This window comes from Gadus macrocephalus, chromosome 16 (genome assembly GCF_031168955.1).
Source record: "Gadus macrocephalus chromosome 16, ASM3116895v1".
Classification (NCBI taxonomy): domain Eukaryota; kingdom Metazoa; phylum Chordata; class Actinopteri; order Gadiformes; family Gadidae; genus Gadus; species Gadus macrocephalus.
Window position 1 is genome coordinate 4,194,944 of NC_082397.1, and position 24,878 is coordinate 4,219,821.

General features: G+C 44.5%; 2 protein-coding genes and 1 long non-coding RNA gene across 3 annotated transcripts in view; 1 reads left to right on the plus strand and 2 right to left on the minus strand.

The window, feature by feature from the left end:
* The window catches only part of LOC132474793 (uncharacterized), an 87,880-nt gene that overhangs the window by 33,406 nt on the left and 29,596 nt on the right, over positions 1 to 24,878 (minus strand). The window lies entirely within an intron of this gene.
* The window catches only part of gbe1b (glucan (1,4-alpha-), branching enzyme 1b), an 86,516-nt gene that overhangs the window by 29,858 nt on the left and 31,780 nt on the right, over positions 1 to 24,878 (plus strand). The window contains exons 8-10 of the mRNA XM_060075667.1: positions 6,388 to 6,503; positions 11,359 to 11,486; positions 11,860 to 11,972. Coding sequence (XP_059931650.1) covers positions 6,388 to 6,503; positions 11,359 to 11,486; positions 11,860 to 11,972 — 357 coding nt within the window. The remainder of the gene's footprint in view (positions 1 to 6,387; positions 6,504 to 11,358; positions 11,487 to 11,859; positions 11,973 to 24,878) is intronic.
* On the minus strand, positions 8,698 to 10,412 carry LOC132474789 (beta-2-microglobulin-like). The gene is made up of 4 exons (XM_060075664.1): positions 10,253 to 10,412; positions 9,468 to 9,740; positions 9,205 to 9,240; positions 8,698 to 9,114 (listed from the first exon to the last, which is right to left on the minus strand). Exons 1-3 carry the CDS (start codon positions 10,314 to 10,316, stop codon positions 9,227 to 9,229), a joined length of 351 nt encoding a protein of 116 aa, XP_059931647.1. The 5' UTR covers positions 10,317 to 10,412; the 3' UTR covers positions 8,698 to 9,114; positions 9,205 to 9,226.

Genomic DNA, 24,878 nt, shown 5'->3' on the forward strand with positions numbered 1-24,878 from the left:
CGGGGAGACACAGGGAGTAGGGCCTCGGCCGAGGTTTCTTGAGGACACGGAGCCGTCGCTATCAGTGTAATTGGTCCGAGTTTAGAAGGCCCTGAGAGTCACTTTATTTGACTCTGAAAGTCACTCACTTTTATAGTGAATTAGCGACAGCCTGAATGACTGATCACGGCTGTGTGATGTTATGGCAGCTAGTTATCTCCCAGACCTTGATGTCAGCTTCGGCAATATCCAGTTTAATACGCCTGTGGGCAGCGCGTTCGCATATACATATCTTATCTTTTTATGTGCGTGTGTAGTGCCGTGAAAGACAGCGGCAGGGTGCGACGAGGAACTGGACTTTCCTCTTTTATGTGTTGTCCAATAAACGTCTGGATGAACGCGGAGCAGGAGGCCTGTTTTCATCCTGCCACGGTTACTTCAACCGGCCCTCAGGGTCAAGGACACCTTGGGTCAGCCCCTGATGAGCATGAGCCTGGGCTAGCAGGCTTTTTGTATGGCTCTGATGCCTGCACTAAGATGTAAGACTTCTGAGAGGACTGATGGTTGGCCCTTTCAGCTGATCCCCCTCCATCTCTGTCTGTCTGTCTGTCTGTCTGTCTGTCTGTCTGTCTGTCTGTCTGTCTGTCTGTCTGTCTGTCTGTCTGTCTGTCTGTCTGTCTGTCTGTCTGTCTGTCTCTCTCTCTCTCTCCCCCCATCTCGTTGTCTCTCAAACTCACTCCCTCATCTTCGGGAAAGGCTAAGTACTTGACCTCCAGTTCTGTAATTTTAGGTAGAGCAGGCAGTGCGGCCCATTGGGTCCTGGAGCTCTGAGGGCCAGGGTTTGGGGGCCCTGCTGTGCGCGGTCACGGGCCCGGTAAGGGCAAGTGCCCACTTGTGTTTGCAGGGCCTGGCACTTGAGCACTGAGTGTCACTGCGATCCTCCAACGCTAAAGTACATCAGTTTGTACTGCAGGTGTTTTTTCAGCGTTGGCGTATGAAGTGGCCTTCCGGCATACCCATCTATATGATTGATTTGTCCATCACGCGGATGAATTCTTTTTTTTTTTTATACGTTTTTTTCAAACAGTTTTATTTGGGATGGCAAAGCGGTGGGGATTCTGGGCCTTTAGCCCTGGGCGCGGGCTGCCACGGCGTTGGGCTGGGATCTGCTGCCTGCGTACAGAATAGAAGAAAGACTTCTGAGAGATCTGATGGTCGGTTCTTTCAGCCGTTCCCCCTCCAGTCTCTCTCATGTCTCTCTCTTTGACTCACTCAGTCACTCTCACTCTCTCTCTGTCCGTCTGTCTGCCTGTATGTCTGTCTGTCTGTCTGTGTCTCTCGCTCATATTCTCTCCTTCTCTCACTCTCTCTCATATTCTCTCCGTCTGTTTCTCTCATTAACTCTCTCTATCTCTATCTCAAGATCGCTCGCACATATTTTTCCGCCGCCTTTGTGTAAATTCTTGAGATATGAGGATCTGGCATCAAGGTCTCTCCACCTTTTGTTCTCTACGCCCTCTGTCCTCTGCTCCTGGCGCCCGGTAGTGCACTTGACTGCCGAGGGACATCCGCTCCCTCCTTGATGTGGTTGTGACCCACGCACGCACGCACGCACGCACGTGCGCGCGTGTGGCGATAAGCGTCTTGTGTATTTTATGTGAGGATCTCTGTGGTTCTCGCTGTGCTCATGATTAAGCTTGTTATTGTAATCAAATGGTGGATGAAGGCAAATTACCACCCGAGCACTGAAATGGGTTTTCATTTCCCGGTAGGCCCAAGGCAGGTTGCTGAGGAAGTATTGTTATTCTTATTGACCTACACTATATTTAAATGATAATTGAACGACAAACGGGAAGCAATTATTAATGACTGAATGATGTGGTCATTATAAATCCAAGGAATTAAGAGACACATTTACCTTTTCAGAGTATAAATTGGATTCTTTAAGTTTGTTAACAATCTTTTCTCATAAAAGACATTCAGATAAATGTGCTTTCTAACGGCCTCCAGCATTGTTCAAAACATAATGGACATACCAAGAGACACAATACAGGCTTTAACAGTAAAATAAGATGCATATTCTCATGTTTAATTAGTATTAGCAGCAATGCAAGAGTGTATAACTGCCGCTGTTCCAATACATTTCGAACTTATTATATTTTCATCTGGCAGCTAGTATCTTTCTTACTTGATTTATGAATGTGGACATGGGCGTTGTCTCAATAATTTCACTGGCCACAATGGCAGCTCTTTTGGTAAATAAAAGACTGACTTCGACAGAACAGGAAATTACACAGTAGGACAAGTGAGATGGAGCCAGCAGAGTTGATCAGGGTATTTATAGTGTAACTATAGTTACTGGCTGTATTATTCAATTTATTGAACCTGTCTTGAATATTTTATTTTATTAAATATTTAAAGTTTCATATCCACTTACCAACCATCAAATACATTTGGTAAGGTACTTGCCAGAAATGTTTAGTATCAAACGATCCATTTTTAGAATAGTTTTTTTTCCTGAATCATACGCCATCATGTAGCAGAAATGAAGCAGCTAACATGCCAACCAGGGGCGTGTGATAATTCCTTAAACATTTTAAGTTTATTGACCTACACTATATTTAAATGATAATTTAACGACAAACGGGAAGCAATTATTAATGACTGTATGATGTATTACAGACATATTAAGTACTGTTCTGTAATAATTACAAGCACAACGGCGAAAACAGATGCGGTAGCCTGTAATAGTGAACCCAGGCTGCTGTACCAACAAACAGGAAAGATTTGCCTTCTTGTTGTGCTGTCCCAGTTTTCCTATTTATTGAAGTCGGGGTTCTCCCGCGGGGTTCCAGACCACACTCCGGTACCTGCTCTTCGATCAATGAACCCACAGCTAGGGGTCAGGAGCTTAACTACCGCTCCGCTTTTAAAGGCCCATGGCTGACGGTGTTTAGGACCCTGGGGAGACCCTGCTCCTGGCTGCCACACTGAGGCCAAACCTCCCTGCTGCCAAGGCTGCTGTGGGGAGTGAAACGAGCAAACGAGCTAACAAGCTTAGCTCCTACTGCCGAGTTGTTAGCCGGTTGGAGTTCTTTGTAAGGCATAAATACACCGCAGATACTGATTATTTATAATTGTGTATATATTTTAGCATTCTATTCTAGGTGTCTATTTTAACCTGAACTCACGCTGACGCTTCTACCAAGAGGATATCCTTGTACGTTTGTGCTTTGGCAAATAAAACTGTCTGGTTCTGATTTATATCGGGACTGCACGAGGTAGTAAGATCTCAAACACCTCGAGGAGCTCCGCCGATCCTTCTTTAAAGCATCTACTCTCGGAGGGAAACCCACGAAAAGGGAATATAACATCCCCTTCTTGGCTTTCAGAGTGCTTTTTAAATCTTTCAACTTAGTGTTAAATCCCACACTTGGAGGCGGACGCAGCAGGATGCGAGGCTCCGCGGCTGGCCTGGTGAAGGTCAAAGTGATCCATCACATTTCCTTGTTATTAATTATTGAGCTCCTGATTCGCCGTCGTCCGAGTGGTCCGCGTGACATCAATAAACTCTCATCCAATTTACATAAATGGGTTACACAAGAAATGGGTTATGGGCTCAATAAACTGGGGCTGGGCGGACGCAGGGAAATGGAATAAAGTGGGGAGGCATGTTCGTCCCTCTCGCTTGCTCCAAAACGTGTGCCATTCATCAGGCTGTCTTGGGGCATTATGCTCAAACAACACCCCCCACCCCCCCCGCGAGCTCACAGAACAGACCTGCCAGCGCCGGGGAATTTATTTGTTCTTATCTGCGCTTCTTAACTGTGATGCGGCGAGCGTCCCGGGTTTAAATCTCCCTCACGGCCGTCATGACAAGTTACCTTGACTACCCCCCCCCCCCCCCCCCACTTCCTCCCTCTCTTCCACCGATCAAGACTACTTCCAGAAACGCATGCTTTGCTATCTTCCTCCCCATCCCGCCGTGCCACGGAGAAGGCATCCCATCATATGGGTCAAGCCGGCGACTGTGCGGTACGGCAGGAATTAAGATGGGGGATGGATAGCGGCACGGGGCGCGGGCCTCGTGTTAATTGAGTTGAGGGATTGTTGTCGCGCCGTGCCTCCGCGGCTGCAGCAGGTGAGAGGGGAGCCGGTGTGACAAATGGCTGAAGAGATGGATCACCTGTGTGTTAGCATGCTCACAGAAGGACAAACCCCGAGCACTTCACTCGATAAGAGCGGGAGCGAAAAGAAGTGGGTCACAGTCTGTCCTTTTTCCGATCCCTTTCTCAATTCGTGCGTCTTTTGCTATGCTAATTTATAACACGGCGGCGCATGCTAAATGATGAACTAATTTGGGCCTAGATGAGATAGGAAAGGGAATTCCTGCAGGTATAGCCGCTGTCGTCGTAACTTTTCTTTCCGCGGTGTAATTGGACCGCGTGATGAGTGGTGCTGGGGGTCTTCGCGTGAGAGGCTAGGTTTCGTCTTTCGCTGTCTCAGGCTCTCTCCAGCCATTAACCTCCCCCACCCCCCAATACACAGGCACCAACGCACACAGTAGGACTCACACACACACACACACACACACACAGTAATACACACACACACACACAGTAACACACACACACACTCAGTATCACACACGCACACAAACCGTAGCACACACACTCGCAATATCTCATACATACATAGGCACACACACACACACACACACACACACACACACACACACACACACACACACACACAGTAACACACACACACACTCAGTATCACACACACACACACACAGTAACACACACACTCGCAATATCTCATACATACATAGGCACACACACACACACACACACACACACACACACAATCTGACGCACACTATAATACACTCACACCCAATGGGATACACCGAGCCTGGTCTTTAGAAACAGGGCACATAAAGCGCCTGACAAGGGCTACTGGTTTATTTATCCCCACCAACCCCACCCCCCACCCCCACAGACAGGCCGCATCAAGGGGGGCTCCATACCCCAGGATGTGAGCTCTTCCCTGGGGAGGGTCCGGGTGAATTGAAGACGGGTCACACCACGCGGAACATCACACGCCTCGATCTACTTTGTGCTTCGGCTTAGCAGTCGTTTTTTTTAAACAGTGAGAAACTGTTCGTTGTTGTTGTTAGGTGTGTGTTTGTATGTGGGGTCAAGTATTTAGGTATGTACACTCTGGATGTCTGTTAGAAAATACAAATTAAATCAAGCAGACGGGTTCTTGCGACAGCGGGGGGAATCATCTCTTGTTGGTTGCACGCACGCACGTTCGAACACGCACACAAATATGTACGCACGCACACGTAGGCGTGGCAGACGGCAGCTGCCGGAAGGTTCAACCCGCCGTATCCATGGCAATGTGCCCCCTGGAAGAGACAGGGGTTGCGTTGCGAGTTCCTCTGTGTCAGTTCGTTTTTTGTTGTATTTTATCCTTCCAAAGAAGTTCAGAAATTCCTGAGGTTTCCCCTCCCCCTCTAAAGGATTCCTGCAGCAGGCGAGGTGGCAGGTTCGAGTTCGGAATCCACGATAACACGACCGCAAACGGGCTTCTGTCGGCTCTTACCCACATGATTGTTGTAATGTTGTTCTTCTTCCTGTGACCTGTCGGATGAGAGAGAGAGAGAGAGAGCGAGAGGAAGGGAGAGGGGGAGGGAGAGGGAGAGGGGGAGAGGGAGAGAGAGAGAGAGAGAGAGAGAGAGACAGAGAGAGGTCCCAAGGCAGTCCAAGCATGTCGTTGATCTCATCTTCGGCAGCGGGAACTCAATTCCCAGCGCACTAGCTGTTTGTTTACCAGAGTGTAGCGGGAAATCCTATCAGTTCAAAGATGGTGAAAATATAAATATATATGTGATATAGAATGAAATAAAGACGAGGGAAGAGGATCCCCTGCCCAGAATATCACTTGGCGCGTTGCCATGGGGATGGCGGCGCCGTTTGCGTTGCCGGCCGCCATAGCTACTGTACTGTAAAGACGGTGACCGCCCCTTTCCCCCCTGTTGTGCTCCCTGCTGGGCGGTGATGCCTTAAGGAGGTGGGAAGAAAGTGTGGGGGGATGAGGGGAAGGGAGAAAAGAAGGAGACGGAGGGGGAGAAAAGGAAGGGGTGAAATGAGGAGGGGAGAGAGGGAAGGAGTCTGAGTCTTTCTAGGATTTACATGATCGAGGTGGAAGAAGTCAGAGTCTTTCACTCTACCTTTATGGCGTGTGACCTTGAATTCCTGTCTGTCTGTCGTTCGGCGTGTAAGCATTTGTCTAGACTTCCGTCAGACAAACATCCGTCATGATGTATTAGACTATATACATGTATAGATGCAGCCTGTATATATGAATCTACACATTGTATTTCTTTTGTGGCTGTAGCTGGGAGGTGCTGCGTTTCCTGCTGTCCAACCTTCGCTGGTGGATGGAGGAGTACCGCTTTGACGGCTTCCGGTTCGATGGGATCACCTCCATGCTCTACCATCACCACGGCATCGGTAGGTCCAGCACACACAGGCACACACACACGCACGCACGTACCATGCACACGCATGCAAGCCATCCAAACCTTAGCTTCATGGAAGACCCCAGATTAAAGTTGTTCATGTATGCCACATCGGTTTGTCTGTCTGTGTCTGTATTATCTATGTCAGGGGTTTTCAAACTTTGTATGTGTGGACCACTATTTGTAATCAAGAATTTACGCAGAACCACCTCATAATGCACGTAATAAAATATGTGAAAAAGAAAAAAGGTCTACTAACACTAAAAAGAACTGGTCATAGCGTCAGTTCAACAGGCTAGTTAAAATAAAGTTGGCTGCACACAACGGATGCCACATATTTTATAGGAATTCTGTCAATTCCGGTAAAATGAATCCATGGACCACCTGCAGTACCGTCACGGACCACACTTTGGGAATGACTGATCTATGTCATTATATCTGTCATTATTAGTGCTGTCAGTTTAACGCGTTATTAACGGCGTTGACGCAAACCAATTTTAACGGCGTTCATTTTTTTTAACGCGCGATTAACGCTCTTTTGGCTTGGCCAACGTTGTCGTTATTTTTCACCTGCTGTGTAGCAACAACTAGTAACGTTAGAAAAACGATAACACCATCCCGGATCTACACTGGAAACAAAACAACAAGCACGCCGCACAAACTTGTTGGGGCAAGCAAGGATACAGAGTGGGTGAAAAACTCCTCGAGCCTGCACAAGAATTCAATGTTGTCATTAGCTGTTACGTCTTTCTGACCAATCGCAGTTCAAGGCCCACCTGGGCTGTACCACTTCGGGAGGGGCCGCTCAGTTACTCCCCTCTGGACAAAATCGACTTGTTTGCGTCTGTTGAGTGAGTGAGAGGTTGCGGGCGCACAGCTCAGGCTGCCGGACTTTGCTGCATGGAACTTTTACATGTGCAATATTGTTATCCCGCAGTAATCAGCCCGACAGCCCCGAAACGCTAATGTCCCACTGGGAATTTTCCTGACTCTCCCAATTACCTGTGTGTGTGTGTGTGTGTGTGTGTGTGTGTGTGTGTGTGTGTGTGTGTGTGTGTGTGTGTGTGTGTGTGTGTGTGTGTGTGTGTGTGTGTGTGTGTGTGTGTGTGTGTGTGTGTGGGCGTAATTCGATAGCTTGGTAATGCGTATAGGCCTACGTGCGGTAGGAATATTCATACTGGTTTAAATAATAAATGTTATTGTATTTCCCATCTTTGCTGAGCACTAGTTTTGTTCGAAAGTTCAATGATTGAAACAAATAAAAGCCTGATCTATTGAAGTTTTACGGCAGGCCTACCACTGTCATGCACCTACCCGATGTCAAGTGGACCGGGTTGAATTCACTGCGGGTCTCTCTTCTTACTGTCCTTCTCAACACTCTCGGATCTCACTAAAAGGCTAGCAGCACGAAATCAAGAGGTATTTAGAATAATTGTTGCAATTAATCGCAAGTTAACTATGACATTAATGTGATTAATCGCGATTATATATATATATATATATATATATATATATATATATATATATATATATATATAGTTATTTATGTTACAACATAGATAACATTTTATCTATCTGTATTATCCATATATGAAGGGATTTCATTTAGAAAAGGGATTGGTATTCAGTACTGAGTAAAGTCACTGTGGCAGATAAGAAGTACAGTAGTCACAGGACTGAAACTAAACTAGAACCAGGACAGCTGACAATCAATGCTAAGCTAATGTAGCGGAGCTGATTGTCCTGTCTGGACCGCAGCCAGGCCTTCCTGTACGCCCTGAGACGATGCAAATAGTCAGTGAGAAGGTCTCCGTTCACACCCACACCGATGACGGCTGTCTTAAATCTCCACTTTTACCTGCCTAAAGCCATAACACTTATTTGGAATATTAATTTTATTGACTTTCTAATTTTCATACGCAGTCAGATTCAAACACGGATATGGGTAACCACAACAAAAGCAAACGACAGTTGGTGATCATATTACAAGACCACACCTCTACAAAGCCAAAGTGAAAGCAACCAATCAAATATTTCCAGGGACTGTTGCTAAGCAGCATTCTTATGCTGACAACATTTTGGTTTAAGGCAAATTTACAATTACAAATATAATTGATGTTCCTATATTTTTACTTTTAACTCATCTTTACTGAATCATAACATTACATCAAAATAACATAATCAAGAACTATTTAGTATTTTTTATTATTGGTTATATCAATAAAAGCAAATCAAATACAGTTTCCACATATTATTATTTATCTGATTTAATAAATCTTGTGAACAAAATAGTTCAGGCTTACTTTAATATCCTTTGTCAAATTTCAGTACTAAGAGACACAACATAAACATTTATTTAGGAATCAGTTTTGTAACTGTAGAAAAGTGGTTATTGCAGGGTAAAACAATTTCCCCATATTTTGGAATGTACCCATAAAGTATCCCACATCTAGACCCCTTGATTCACAAGAAATAAGAAGGTAAATATTAATCTAATCTAATCAAATGATATTGTTGCAAGAAAGATTAAAGCATTGTCTTTCTATTGAAGAGTAGTGCAGGATAAGAAGTTTTCTTGAAAGGCTGAAACCAGATTTATGGCTCTGTAAAACACAAGCATACCATTATTATTTTAAATGATAATCATCAGTCTAAATATTTTTGAAAATGGAATCCGTTGAACTGGGACTTACCCGGATGACCGACGCCTGACGTCTACATGTTGGGTTCTACGAGAAACAGAAGCAACTCAATAATTTAATAAACAAATATATTAAATAATTATATAATAAGTGGACCCATTCTTTATTTTCTAGTGACATTTTAAACACCAGTACAACTGTCTGATCTGAAGCCATTAACCACTGATGAACAACGCGGCGCAGTTCACTCACAAAATGAAGTTGTCTCGTTTGTTGCGATAACAAAATCAAAATGTCTGCCGACTTGGACTCACCCCAGGCGTGGACTGTCCGTTTGCCGATGTGTGTGACCTGGCACGCATACGACTCTTCCTTGGAGGGAGAGATGCTGGCAAACTTGGACAGGTGGAAGTGCCAGGTCTTGTCGAAGGACAGGTCGGTCTGATTGGCATTGGGGAGGACCGCACCGTTCTTCAGCAGCTCGATGGTGATCTCTGGGGGGTGGAAGGCTTGCACCAGGCAGATCAGGGTGTTGGTCTCGCCAAACCTTGCCGGGCTGCTGCTGTACACCTGCACCTTGGGCACAGCTGGAGGCCGTACATGGTCGACAATTACTTTATATTCGTCTGATTAATAAGGATATTATTGAACTGTAATCGTTTATATTTATTATACTTTTTCTCATTGTGACGTGCATAGAGTGACCTCATATAACAACAATATAGTCAATACTGAAATGGGTTTATGTAGGCTAAGTTGGGTCATTTGAAGAGAATTTTAAGAAGAGATTTCAAAGTGCGGGTGTAGATCTGGCAGTGTGTTTAATGATGCCATAGAGACTGTGTCGTAGTTGGAAATGTCAAAGTGAAACTAAACTTGAGGGGAATTCCACCGAGCCGATCACACAAGAAAGAGCAAGTAAAGTAACAAAAAAGTAAACTATAGATATATTTAACTATGCAACACAATGCCGATTATAGAATTGGGTAGATCTCTCAAGAATACAGAACATTATTTCTGTATTTGGTTTTTCAAGCTGATTTTAGCCGAGTCATGACAACATACACAAGTTGTAACAGATCTTTAGGCTGGTACTTACATTCTTTGGACTCCACAGTACACAACAGAAGGGCCAAAGCCACTGCACAGAATGTAATCTTCATGATTTCGATCAGTTTTTGTTCCCGGGACGATGAGCTGTTGACTGGCAGAGAAGTCGAGTCGAATGGAGGAAACAGAAAGCAAGGAACTAGAAATAGGTCTCTGGCTCCACCCACAGCCAGAATCTATTTTAACAGCCAATCATAATTTCCAGTTTCATGTTGCTAGGTAAGGGACTTCAGGCTGTGCTGTTCAGTTGATATGAGGACACGTAGAGCAACATTGTTTTTGTTAAAGTAATCTTATGTTAACAAAAATAATGAGAGTTCTTGTGTTCTCAAGAACATATAGGCCATCGATATAATTATATTTTGTGTTTGTCTAGTTCTAGTTGTTATCATATAAGCTATTTCTTAAGTCTTTGAAATTTTACTTTGAAATGTTTTAACCCTTTGTGTCTTATTCTTGCCTACGGTGTTATGTGTTCTTCTTTTCGGTTCAGTTGTGAATCACAGTCAATGTGTCTAACCTGACTTCCCCTCTGGACCTTTGGTCTTATCAAAGTCAAAGTGTTGCATAATAAAATAGTGCAGTATAACATGGCCATTTTATACAATAATTGTTGGAGAATAAAATGTGTTAGGGTTACGGTTTGTTATCAGGAATGGAGCCAGCGCTAAGAAAATTACTGAGGACTATTTTTCTTCAACCTACAACAAACAACATTGGCTGCAATATTTAACCCACACATAACTCAACAGACATTCTAATATGCTACCTGGACGGTATAATTCATATTCAGGCCTATTCTATATGGCATTTCATAAAAACCTGAATACCGAGGGTTGTGATTTTGCCTTTTTTTAATGTAGTCAACCTTTAAGATTAGTTTTTAAAATGAACATTTGATGCCACACACTTTGCAAGCTAAATGATTTGTCTAATGTAAGATGTTCCTCAACCTTCACAGTTTACACAGTTCTCTCTGAACCCTCTTTCCGCCTTCTCATTTGTAGCCATTGAGATGTTTCCCTGTGACTTATTAGCGATATACTCGCTGATGTTCCCTACGCCTGAGTCGCTCCCTCCTGTTCTGTGTCACAGCCGTAGGTTTCTCGGGCGACTACAGCGAGTATTTCGGTCTGCAGGTGGACGAGGACTCTCTGGTCTACCTGATGCTGGCCAATCACATCCTGCACACGCTGTACCCCACCTGCATCACCATCGCAGAGGTGAGGATGCCAGCCGATCGCACCGTCTGCGCACGCTAAGTCCGCTTTGGGCTAGGAGGAGGCTCACTCCAGGGTGTTCCGTCAGGAGAGGAGAACGCCAGTGTTGGCGTTGCGGTAGTAGCAGCGCTAAGGAAGCTAGCCTATCAAATCCTATCAACGATCTACCCTGCCGCAATTATCACTGTGGCAGAGTTGAGGTGGACCCCCGGTCGTTACTCCAGAGTCCTCCGGGGTCAAGGCCAGCTAACAGCTGGCTTGATGTGCAACCAACTGACTAATCTTATTAGATAGGTCGTTTAAATAGGGTGTGTGTGTGTGTGTGTGTGTCTGTTACCTGTGTAAATCTGTGTGTGTGTGTGTGTGTGTGTCCCAGGATGTGTCTGGGATGCCAGCTCTCTGCCGCGGTGTGGAGGAGGGGGGGCTGGGCTTTGACTACCGCCTGGCCATGGCCGTCCCTGACAAGTGGATCCAGGTGAGAACTCGACTACATACCCCCCCGGGTTTGCTCACATTGTCCACAGTCCGCTTCAAACATTCATGCCACTTTCTCCAAACCGTCAGTCAGTGGGATAGGTCAAACTGTCAAGATTGTAATCGGAATAATATATTCATCTTTACGGTTACGCTTTCTATTCGTGTCCTGTTACTGTGTAATTACACATGTGAGAACTGTATACTGCAATGTAACAACATGCAACAGCATGTCCTTAATGTTTATCATCGTGTTTACAGGGGGTTGGATCGTTTAATTACAATGTAAAAAGGACACTAATCTTAATTGTGTTTTCAAATGAAATAAGGATACATGGCCATAAAACACGGAGGTTAAAGGTTGAGATTAGTATAAATAATCGTACACTGAGTAAGAAGGCAGCCCGGTACTTTCCAACCCTTTGTTTGGGTGATTGGTACATACCAACATTCAGGGTTTGTTTTCCTTTCAACATGAGTCATCTTTCGAAGTGAAACTGGGAATTAGGGTGGGATTTAGCAAAGCAGGGATTGTGATTGGATCATTCAGGATTTGATTGGCAGCAATGGAGTACCAACTGCTTATTAGTTATATTATATTAGTCGATCAGATCCCGAGTTCTAAGTTTCATTGTTGGTTTTTGCGTGAATGCGATCACCAACTCCTCCAATGTTTTAGAAATGTAGCAGTTTTTTAGGGAACTCATTTAGCGTACATTCCTCCAAGGACATTTATTCATGGTTTTAGTTTTGGGTCAGCGAAGCCATGCACCAAATTCAAACCTTTAACTGAACAATATCTCCTGCATTTGGGTCCCTGGGCCAACTGATTTCTTATGGGTTGGGAGTGGGTTTGCTGTCATTAATCGTGGTGAATTGCTTTCCTTCAAATTCATCTGACCAAACATATGTAATGTCCTCGACTGTAGGATTGGCTCTCTTGAAAGAAGCTGTTATTTGTGTTTCTTTCTGCCCTGCGCTGGTCCAGGAACACAGTCCTGTTATTGGCTTTATGAAAAGCTTCTAGTCCATCAAAGTCGATCATCCATTTGGCCTTTGGTGATAGATCCCCACTGCTGGAAATTACTTTATTTAGTCTCCCCGGCGTCGCAAACTAAAAGCCTCTGAGGCTAAAAGCCAGACACTACTCTGTGTATTCACCAACCCTGTGTATACGTACGGATTAGGGATGTCCGATATTGGCTTTTTTGCCGATATCCGATATGCGATATTGTCCAACTCTAAATTTTCGATTCCGATATCAGCCGATACCGATGTCGATATTTGGGTTATTTTTCCTCAAACCTAATTTAGGTAACATTACATATCTCCTGTTGTGGAATTAACACAACATGCTTAATGTTATTGTGATGCCCCACTGGATGCATTCTTGAATGCAACAAGGCTTTCCAAATGTTAACATTGTCTGTGCAAAATAAGAAAAATACTTCAACTTAATTTAAGGGAAAAGTGCCATGTTTATTTATTTATTTTTAATGGTCTCAGACAACAGTTTGGATTACACTCTCCCTGAGATAATCTTGATAATGCCCACAACAAATAGGGCAAACTTGACTTCACAAATGATAAAACATGGTACCTGAACAACTATGTGCAACATAGCAGTATGTTTCTTTAACTAAAACTCAATAACCTTAATTGAATAAATGCACAAATATGAGTCAATTACAATGTGCACTGTACTGCACAATTTTGAAAACATTTATTTGAGCTATAAAAAAAAAAATATATATATATATATATATATATATATATTTTATCGGTTTTAAGGCAAAAAAAATCCGATACCGATATTGACCGATATTACATTTTTATGCTAATATCGGGCCGATAATATCGGTGGGCCGATAATATCGGACATCTCTAGTACGGATCTATGTTATTTTCCTCGGTAAAGCACTGCAAAGTAATACAATGTAGGCTATGATGGCAAAATATTTATGCTGAAAATATGTCGGTACTTATGGCAGCGGGCAGCTTTACCGCGTTTAAGTGGAGGTGTTGAAGGCATGAAAAGTTTTTCTTTCAATGCAAATTACTCAAAAGTTTGATGTGTTTGGTACGAAATAATACGCATTTTGAGCAGAAGTATTAAAAAGAAATAATCGTCCTTAAGTCTTTCGGGGAGAATAGACACTTCAAAACAATGACGTACTAAATATTCAAAACATTGAGTACTTTTCAAAGATTATCTTTACAATTAGAAAACCGTCAAGGATTTTTTAATTTGTGTCTTTTCATTTTTAAACAAAACGAAATTGCCAATATCTTCTGCTCCTGTTTATACCCTTAGAAATGTGAAGACAATTATTCTTGTCTCCTTTACTGTGGGTCTGAATGTAGTGAGACGTGTTGAGCTTCTCTGTCGAGGTCACAGCACTTCTGGTCCAGACTCGCATAGAGCCGCTGCGGTCCACTCGAAGTGCTGGCAGCTCCGGAGAGAAGGAGCTGAATGTTCCGGCGTATTTACATTACTGACAGTTAGCGATAGCTTTGTGTCAAGTGGCTGAAGTTTCTCAGTCTGACTTCAGGTCGGTTTGAAGTTAAAGGGTTTGATTTTATTATGTGAGCTAAAGCAGTAAATCGTTCAAGAAGACGATGTCAGGTAGGCTTGAGTTTATGTGATGAAAGGGGAGGTAATATTATGGATATATGTACACAGTCTCAATCAGATGGATTTTAATGAAATTAGAAAGGAAATTTAGGACAATTAGAAAAGAAAAAATCTATTAACCTTTTAAGCAATCAGTTATTTCCCCTCGATCTTATTATTCAATTAGGTATTGTATGCAATATAAATTAGCCCAAATTAAACATTGTAATTATTTAAGAAAGAGTTGGCTTGGGGAGAGAAAATATCAATATTTTTTTAATGAATTAACATGCTCTTTTTTTGTCGAACTCTGGTTTGTTGACGTTATGTAAGCCTCTTGGGAGGAGAGCAAATTAAACGTGTAGTTATCCTGTTCAGGAGGCTGGTGGAGAGCAGTGGAGAACACCGACTTTGGGAGCGCTCCTCGCTCGCTCGGGGTTACAAATGTCCACAGAGGGCTCCACTTTAGCTCCTCAAACTGTTCAGATGAATACCCGCCCCCCCCCCCCCCCCCCCAACACACCTACCCTACGGAGCACAGTGTGAATTTCATTCCAACATTTTACACATTTTAACAACGTTTTCCAACTTCAGCACTGAGCTGGCAGGGTGTTCTGAGGTGAACAGAACAGACCCCAGGCTGCCAAACACTGAATTCACCCCAAATGACACACTACACACACACACTACACACTGCACACGACTACACAGGACACACTCTAAATGGACAGCACAGTTTGCATTATGGAGGCTAAATGGAAATATGTGCTCCGTTTTGGCCTCCCGTTCACACTGAGCTGCTGTGTTCCACCACAGAAAAATGCAATATTTTAAAACTGTGTGTGTGTGTGTGTGTGTGTGTGTGTGTGTGTGTGTGTGTGTGTGTGTGTGTGTGTGTGTGTGTGTGTGTGTGTGTGTGTGTGTGTGTGTGTGGTAACAGCTGGAGGAGTTGTGACATGCTGCTGTTTCTCCTCCCCAGGGGCAGGGCCTCACGTCGTTCATCAGCTCTGTCTCTCACAGCGACACACACACACACACACACACACACACACACACACACACACACACACACACACACACACAGAGAAAAAGTTAGCATCTTAGCGATGCTAACTCTTAGCTATGTTAGCTCTATAAAGCTTGTTCTATGAAGTTATTTCAAATGAAGTACACACTTTTAAAGGGGTTCCTAGCGCCTCAAGTGGCGGACTCAGGCTATTTGAAGAGCAGGGGCGGGGATATAAAACTTGGGCACCTACTGCACGACATGAGGCCCTAACAGTGCGTAAGAGCTGAGATGCATCATGTTTGATGAAATAGGGTTCATCCTTGTTTACGATTAATATTATGTTATTAAGCGATCCAGATGAAAAGCATAACCACAACTCAATGCTAAAAACACACCGGGAACTATGAATCTTTTAATCTTCTCAAAGTATCCGGAGATACAGACATGTCATGTCTTCATGGCACCCACTTTTGAAAAACTGTGGGGGCCCCTTGCAGGGGAGGCTGTAAGGCACTGCATCTCATTATCTTCGCTGGAATTCTTTTCTTCATTGCAATGGTACTTTGTTGGGTTTTCTCACTGCGGAAAAGTGCTGGCAGATCTGCTTAGATTTAATTGATTAATTTGCATTTTTATTTTCCTGCGCTTTGTGAAATGGCTGAACCGTAAAACCGCGTTTTTTAAAAGTTTTATAAATGTGTTTTGCCCGGCGAATTCTTGGAAGGAGGGGGCGTGCTAAGACCCAGTACAACTTTGTGAAACAATTTATTAACATTGTTGTCTATGAGCTTTCTAATGAGCAGCGTTGTATAGGAAATGCGGCACACAGTGTTATACTGAGAGGCTTAACCCTAACTTGAACTTGAAAATAAATCTCGAGCTCCGCACATCCACACACACCGTAGTGTTGTACAATATTTGTCCGGGAAGCTTAACTCTCGCTCTGAATGCGATCTTCGAAATCAACGGCTGTCCCACACATCCGCACTTCACACACGACGTTGTGATATACTGTTAGTGTCCCAAGAAGTTTAACCCCCTCTCGGATGATGCACTCCACCACTGCCCGGATGGAGCGCTACACGTCCACACACAACTCGCCTCCTGTGTCGCTTGTGGTGACGTCGAAGAGCATACTAACTGGCACTTCAGCCTCATGGAAAAGGCCTGCATTCGAAGGGGGGAGACTTGCAAAACCATTGGATTTTACTCCTGTTTTCAATTAAGGTCTTATTTCAGTAAAAGGGATACAATGGCATTGTTTACTATGTTGACGATCTTGCAACACATATTACCACTCACTCGCTCATGGGGAACACGACCAACTTAATCCAGCGCCTGCGACCGCCATGCAGTGGAATGGCAGGTGTGTGTAGCACCGTGCGATACTGATGCCAGCTCAAGTCAAAGAGCGCCTCCAAAAAAAGCAGGTAACCTTGGCAGCAGCTGTTTTCAACAGTCATTTCTAAGGACGAGAAGGGCCTTGGGGCCAGGCGATCACAGATGCCGTGACACATACATCGCCAAAGATATGTTCCCCATTTATACGGTACAAAAAAGGGGTTAGTCAAGATGCTGCAAACGGGCCAGATGGACTATATATTTTGGTATTTTAAATCAAAAATTGTCCAAATTTATACTTTTAGGCCAAATCGCCCAGCCCTACTTGGCAGAGCACCTAAGCAGGCACTTCATGAGTTTCTTTCATCAGAAAGGCACCTGTAGGGAACCTCGAGTTTTTCCGCATTGTAAGGGCACCGATTTGGCACCACATCCCATTTTCTCCCCTGGAGGGGGCATACGTCGGGAAGCCTCCCCTCGTCCTCACGCATGAAGAGAACCCTTTGCTGCACCGCATCCTATTTCATCCACGAGAGGGGCACTTCTCCATCAGAGGAGCCCCTAATTAGGCTTTTTATCATGATTTTCTCACTTGTAGTGCATCCCATTTTCTCTTCTGGAAAGGGCACCCTTTGGGACACGGCATGTAGGGGCTGCAGCAGGGGAAGGGCGGCAGAAGGGTGCATCAGGTTCAGACCATTGTATGACCATTGCCGCTTATAGGGCACGGCTCCACGTTACCTCGTCTAGAAGGGCACTCATTAAGACGCATTATCACATATTCTTGCTCTGGAGGGCACGTCATCATCATTTATGAAGGGGCTCCCCAGAGGCCACTCAATCCTTTTTCGCCCTTATGAAGGTCAGCCAATCCTCTTGTTTTAGTCACTCCAAAGTGCACTTTAACAACGCTTTTTCACCCATAGGGGCACAAACTTTATTTGCGCTCCCGTTGTCGCCTAAAACATTGTCTCCCGCACATCAATTGCACACACACACACACGACAGCACCACTGCTGATACAAATCTGAGGGGTATCACTAATAATTACAAGGTAATGCAAGGTTAATGTAATGTAAAATGTGTGTATCAAAGTACTGAATGTAATGACTACATTTAGGATTTGACTGGCAGCAATGGAGTTTTAGTACCTTTATATAGTAGTACGTTTTGCTTTGCTTACTATTACAGAAGGTCAGGTCCCGAGTTCTTTTCTTCAATTATTTGTTCATGCCTGAGCTGCTTTCACAAACTCCTGGTCTTTTATTTATGGTTTCAGTAGAGAGCTTGTCAGGGTCAGCGAGGTCATACACCAGAATCAAACTGGCAACTGAACAGCGTCTGGTTACCGAGGGGACAGGATAGACTTGTGCAATATAAACATCTCCTGTATTTGAGGCCCTGCGCCTACGCCATCTGATGATGAAACTTTAAAATGTTGTATTTTGGCTTTTCTTTTTTGGGGTGGTTTTGCTGTCTGTGATCGTGGAGAACTGCGTTCCATGTCGATGTTTATTTGTCAGGTGTTATTCCCGGCGTTTGTGTGTGTAATTGTAACGACCCATTTGCCAAAATAATGAATCAACTCACCTTTAGGTTGGGCTCTGTTGAAAGAAGACGACTAGAGAGCTGTTATTTGTGTTTTCTTTGCCCTGCGTTATTCTCAAAAAGACATGTTTTAATGACTTTATGAAAAGCTTCTTGTCTATCAAAGTCGATCACCGTTTGGTCTTTGGCGACAGATCCCCGGAGCTGGAAATCACTTTATCTAGTGTCCTCTGGCCTCGCGTCCAGAAAGCCTCTGAAGCTAAAAGCCTGTTGCTAGGCTACTCAACACCCAGTCTACTTACTCTACTAACCGTCTAACCTGACCCAGGTTGGACGGATGGATGTCTTTGATTTTCCTCTGTAAAATACTTTTTAATAATCCAATAGAGGCTATTATGCGAAGAAAGTCTATCTAGAATGATTTATGGCAGGAGGCAAAATTAGCATATTTCCACAGAGGCATTGAAGACCTGAAAAGTTTGTTGCTATGCAAATGAGTGTTGTCATATGAAATAGTAAGCATTTTGAGCCGGAGCATCTAAAATAATAAGCATCCTTGGGGGGGATAGACCCATGAGAAACATTGACACACCAAATAAAAAGAAAACATCTTTACAACTAGAAACCATTAAGGATAGTTTAATTTCTTTCTTTTTGACATAACCTTCTTGCAAACACATCCAAACGGAAGGAGAACATCATTTTAAAACAATAAAAAAAAATGAAAATAATTATTGTCTCTCTCTTAGACGTGGGTCTGAATGTATGGTGAGACGTTCTGTCGAGGTCAAAGCACTTCTGGTCCAGACTCTCATAGAGCGGCTGCGGTCTCCTCAAAGGCTGGCAGCTCAGGAGAGACGGGAGACGAACGTTCCGACACGTTTACATTTCGGAAAGTTAGCGATAACTTTGTGTGAAGTTGCTGAAGATAGTTTTGTTTCTCAGATCTCTGATTTGATTCCAAAAAAAAAATAAGCTTTTTAACACAGTTTTGGAACACCACCACCGAGCTGGCGGGGGTTTTCTGAGGTGAACAGAACAGACTGCAGGCTGCCAAACTGCCGACGCTGGACCGCCTTCAAATTACACACTGCACACACTGCACAGGACTGCACAGGACACGCATGTAATGGCCGGCCCAGACTGCACTATGTAGACTATATGGAAACACGTGAAATGTTTTCGTGTTTGAGTGTGTGTCTGTGTAGCAGCTGTGTGTGTGTGTGTGTGTGTGTGTGTGTGTGTGTGTGTGTGTGTGTGTGTGTGTGTGTGTGTGTGTGTGTGTGTGTGTGTGTGTGTGTGTGTGTGTGTGTGTGTGTGTGTGTGTGTGTGTGTGTGTGTGTGTGAGAGATAACAACAGCTGGGAGGAGTTGTGACATGCTGCTGTTTCTCCTCCCCAGGGGCAAGGCCTCGTGTCATTCATCAGCTCTGTCTCTCACAGCGTCACACACACACACATACACACACACACACACACACATACACACCACTTGACACACACATTTACAAACACATATACATAGACATACACAGACGCACACACCCACACAAAGAGACAGAGAGAGCGAAAGTGAAAGAGAATGAGACAGAGATAAGGGGAGAGTCCCCTGACTGACCTTCCTTAGCGATGCTAGCTCTTTGCGATGCTAGCACCTGCCTACTGTTACGTATTTTAAGAACCTAAGCTACCCACCATAGCCACAAGGGGAGCAGGACCTTACTGAAGGCTGCAGTAAATACTTTAGCCACAGAAGGCAGCACCACAGACCAGGCGAGGAAGCCGAGGCTAATACGTCACGCCGGCTCCTCCCACTACTTCCGGGACACGCGGACCAGACAATAACAGTAAACACGAGCCTGAGGCTCGACAGAATCTCTCGGCAGCCCATACGATAGGGTTAATAATGTTTTGGTCAGCTAGGAGACGCTCGGCACGTGCTAGACACACTTTCAACCTCCTTTTGCTCCATAGTATCAGTTTACCATACCGAAAATACTTTATACCAAATAAAGTCTCTTAAAAGCTATCCTTTGGATTTGACCACTTTCCTTGAAGAACTCTGCACTACTCTTAATTACGTCAGCTCCTAGTGATGCTATCTAATAGCTACGTCAATTCCTAGCGCTGCAATCTCTCAGCGATGAGTGCTCGTAGAGGGTTCAGCGAGCAGTCTCCGGTTTCCGGATATTCCCTGCAGGAGTTCCCCTTGTACGGCTTAATGCTTCACTCGCTCTGCAAACTATTTCCCTCTCCATGCACCACATGTGTGTGCTGTGCATGTATTGCAGTGTGACCAGAGGCCTACATCGTAGGCTCCAGGAGGGCCTCTGGACCATCCAACACCCTCCCAGTCCTCACGGGGTGATACTGATGCTGTATGGTCGTACCCGAGGGCCTGGTAACGCCGGTGCAGACCAAAGAGCTGATGCTGCCTGATTAGCAACGTCAAGCAGTGTCAACTCTGATGGATCACGTTAGCGACGCTCTCGGATTTAACGAGCAGCCCTTCCCCTTCAGCTGGCCCAGATTAATGCGTGATTCAAACACTTGGGGACAGAGGAGGAGGAGGAGGAAGGGTTAGAGGATGAAGAGGAAGTGGTGGATGAGGAAGAGGAGGAAGATCATGAAGAGATAGAAGAGGAAGAGGGGGGGGGAGGAAAATCATGAGGAGGTTTAAGAGGAGGAGGAGGAGGAAGAACATGAGGAGGTAGTGGTAGATAGGGAGAGGGGGTAAAGGAGGAAGAGGAGGATTGAGAGGTGGTAGAGGAGGAGGAGGAGGTAGAACTGGAGCGGGACGATGAAGATGCTGGAGAGGGAGAGGATACAACTCAATGTAAACTCCCTTCTCTATCTCAACGGCCCCTTTCAGACATGCAGTTTTATCCTGCAATGTTCCGGAAGATTCCCTGCATGGGGTCAGGTGTGAATGTGAACAGGGATCGATATTCCGGGAAATCTGCACCGGCAATTTCCGGGAAAAAAGTTATTTGTAACAATGTTTCCTTAAAGGCCCACTATGCAACTTCGGGCATTTCTTCGCTGTTTTCTTGGTTTTGGCACGCACATTTCTCTACACAGCGCCCCCTACAGCTTCGTAGTAGATATTTCACAACACTGTCGTAACTCTTTTGACGACCCTTCCCCATGCACTTCTACGCGAGCCATGTGCATTTGTTTTCAAAGAAGGCGGCGAATGCGTGGAGCCATGTCCGAAGTAGATGTTCATAAAGTGTAGGCAAGGTTATACATTTTTAAAAGGGTGTATTTGTATTGCAATAAACATAAATCCATCCTTTTTTATAGTTGACGGGGAGAATTTATATCCTAGATTATAATTGTTTTATCTTAGGTTGAACAGAACAATCAGTGTAAGAGGTTTGGCCAACATAATAATCTAAATAAACAAGAACCTGGATTTGGGGATTCAGTGTATCTGGGGGACGAGACAGACGAAGAGCAAAACACCCATGGAAACAAAGGTGTTTATATGGTTGCAACCAAGCAAGCTAGAAACATACAGGGCTCACAACAAAACGGTCGAGAAAACAATTTTTACAGGGCTCACAACAAAACGGTTGAGCTAACACATTTGTACAGAGACTATCAACATCAAGAATACCACGAAGACAAAGGCCACCCAAGGGTACTTTTAATTTCAAAAGCAACACGGCCGAGTCGGCGTCTGATTTGCAGTCTTCTTTTTCTTTCAGTTCACGCTATTCCTGAAAAGCTTGCCCAACGTTTACTCGTGTCTGGCCTCTCTGCCGGTCAGTCTCCCTTTTCTCTTCTTCTGTTCCTCCGACATTGGGTTTCTCTGTCTCTTTTTAGTCGGCTGATCTATGATGAATATAACAATCCCTTAGTGACTTGTGTTTATATCGAGCCGGTGCCTTGTTTGGGTGTGTGTCTGTCCCGTAAAGCATTTTCGAAACTACAATCTGACTACATTTTCGAGGATACTTCCGCTGCGTCACATCCGGATTGTGTCGGTCCGAACAGAGCAAGTTGCATATGCGCTTTTTCACTGGAGAGGCGACATGGGTAAATGACACACCCACCAATCGACCCAGAAATGGATGCAGAACCATCAGCATAACTCTCAACCTGCATACTTAATGTAATTTTGGCTAAAAAAGTTACATAGTGGGCATTTAACAAAATACTTATTTTGACTTATTTTTGGTCCGTCCATCACACGGTCGGCAAGAAGCGTTTCAATTATCAGAATTAAAAACAACACCACGCATACTGTCGGTTGGTTGTTGGTATTTACTTCAAATGTGTCTTGAGCTAATGCATGTGAGCAACTGGTGGCATTGAGCATTAGTGTGGGCAGGAGTGAGTTAATTTCTCAAAACAAGTGAAGAGGGAAGAATTGAACCCGTTCTCCACTTCCTTGTTCTCCCTCTTCTTACTCTTCCTCTCCTGCTAATCTTACTATTCCACCTCCTCCCTCTCCCAACTTGCCCTCTTCCCCATCTGCCTCCTCCTCAAACCTTATCCTCATCCTCCTCCTCTTCTTCCTACTCCTCACTTGTCCTTCTCCTACCCAGTCCCGTGGCCTCCTCCACCTTCTCCCTATTTTGCAACTTCCTCTGTTTCTCCAGCTCTGTGGACCAATGAGAAGGGGAGGTGTGGTGGGGGGGGGGGGGGGGGGGCAGGTGACCACAAGGGGTGATACGAAGGTGTCCCCATAGAAACGCCAAGCGAAAACACAGTTAAGAAAGAAAAGTGTGAAGAGAGAGAGGGGAGGGAGGAGTGCACCTGCATTCATTCATTCTCTCACTCGCGGTAAAACAATGTTTTCTCACGATCAAATACTCATCCATCCTAAAAGTTATGGGCTTGTACACGATGTCTGTGTCAAGAAAATATGTGTTTGCTGTACGGTGTTTGCAGATGCATTGATTTAAAAGTACAACTTATTACCGCTGTATCAGCTGTTGTTTCCCAAATAATTTATAGGGATAAACTGGGATATAGCCTACTTTGCTTGAGTTTATTGTTGTTATTAATATTATTATTTTAACGCATGACATAGCTTACGACAGTGTTCATTCATGCAGCCCCTATGGAAAAAATGTTGCAGTTGACCTGCCATGATATGTCAAAATAGCAACACCAACTGCGCTATCCGCTAGGGCACTTAGACCAGGTATTTGTCTGTCAGTTGCGCAACTGCTTTATCGATCTGTAAGATAGCACCATGTATCCTATGTAGCCAGACACGGCTCTCAGGGCGCAAGTTTAGCGGCGCAGGTTTGCTGCGGGGGAAAATCGGCTTTGCGCCGGGTGCAAACTAGCAACGATGCATGCGTCGCTGTAGAAAGTCAATTGCGCTGGATGCAAGATAGGGCCCTTAGTCTGTCAGCCAGGGGATTTTCCAACTCAAAGTCATTGACACCACCCCATGAGAAAGAAATGGAGTGAGAGACACAAAAAGAGACAGATAAAAAGACAGACAGACACAGAGACACAGCTTCAAAGGGAGCGAAACAAACCGACATCCTGCTCATTGCTAGTATTTAAGATATGTGTGTGTGCGTGCATATATATATATATATAATGTATATAATGTGTATATATATATATATATATATATATATATATATATATATATATATATATATATATATATATATATATATATATATATATATATATATATATATATATATATATATATATATAATATGTATATTTGTTTAATAATTTTTTATTTCAGAGAGGGGAGGGGTGTGTGTGTGTGTATTTTTGACATCCTGACTGTCCCTAATGAATGCAGAGCTTGTCCACTGACAGCAGGCTTTCAGCGCTAGGTGTGTGTGTGGGTGTGGGGGTGCCTGCGTCTCATTGGTGTTGAAAAAGGGGCGTGTCAGCGCGGCCGTCCCGGTTGGACGTGGGTGCGCCGGTGACGGAGGCCTCTTCCACCCTGACACTACAACCCTGCTCCTACTCTCCTGTTATCCCCCACCCACCTCCTTCTCTCCTCCACCACCGCTCTTCTCCTCCTACCACCACCAACTCCGTACTACCCTCATTACATCGCTCCTCCGTTCCCCACCACACACCCTCAACGCCTCTTCCCACCTCACCGCCTCCCGCCCCCCCCCTCCTCTCTTCTTCCCGCCATTAATTGCTCCCCGATCGTGCAAAATGTGGAAGTGGATTGTAGCAGGGGTCAGAGTGTGAAGGGGGGAGAGAGAGAGAGAGAGAGAGAGAGAGAGACGAGAGGAGAGAGCGAGAGAGAGAGAGAGAGCGATGAGAGAGAGAGAGAGAGACGAGAGAGAGAGAGAGAGAGAGAGAGAGAGAGAGAGAGAGAGAGAGAGAGATGATCGTCTTGTGTGGTTCTCTCTCATCGGAGCACCGTGTGGGAGACAATGAGCCCGGGGTGGTTTGTGTATTAAG

Excerpts from the sequence above, each read along its gene's own strand:
- LOC132474789 (XM_060075664.1), bottom strand. The coding sequence starts at position 10,316 with ATGAAGATTACATTCTGTGCAGTGGCTTTGGCCCTTCTGTTGTGTACT. Across the intron at positions 9,741-10,252 it reads TACTGTGGAGTCCAAAGAAT|CTGTGCCCAAGGTGCAGGTG; the intron begins GTAAGTACCAGC and ends TACGGCCTCCAG.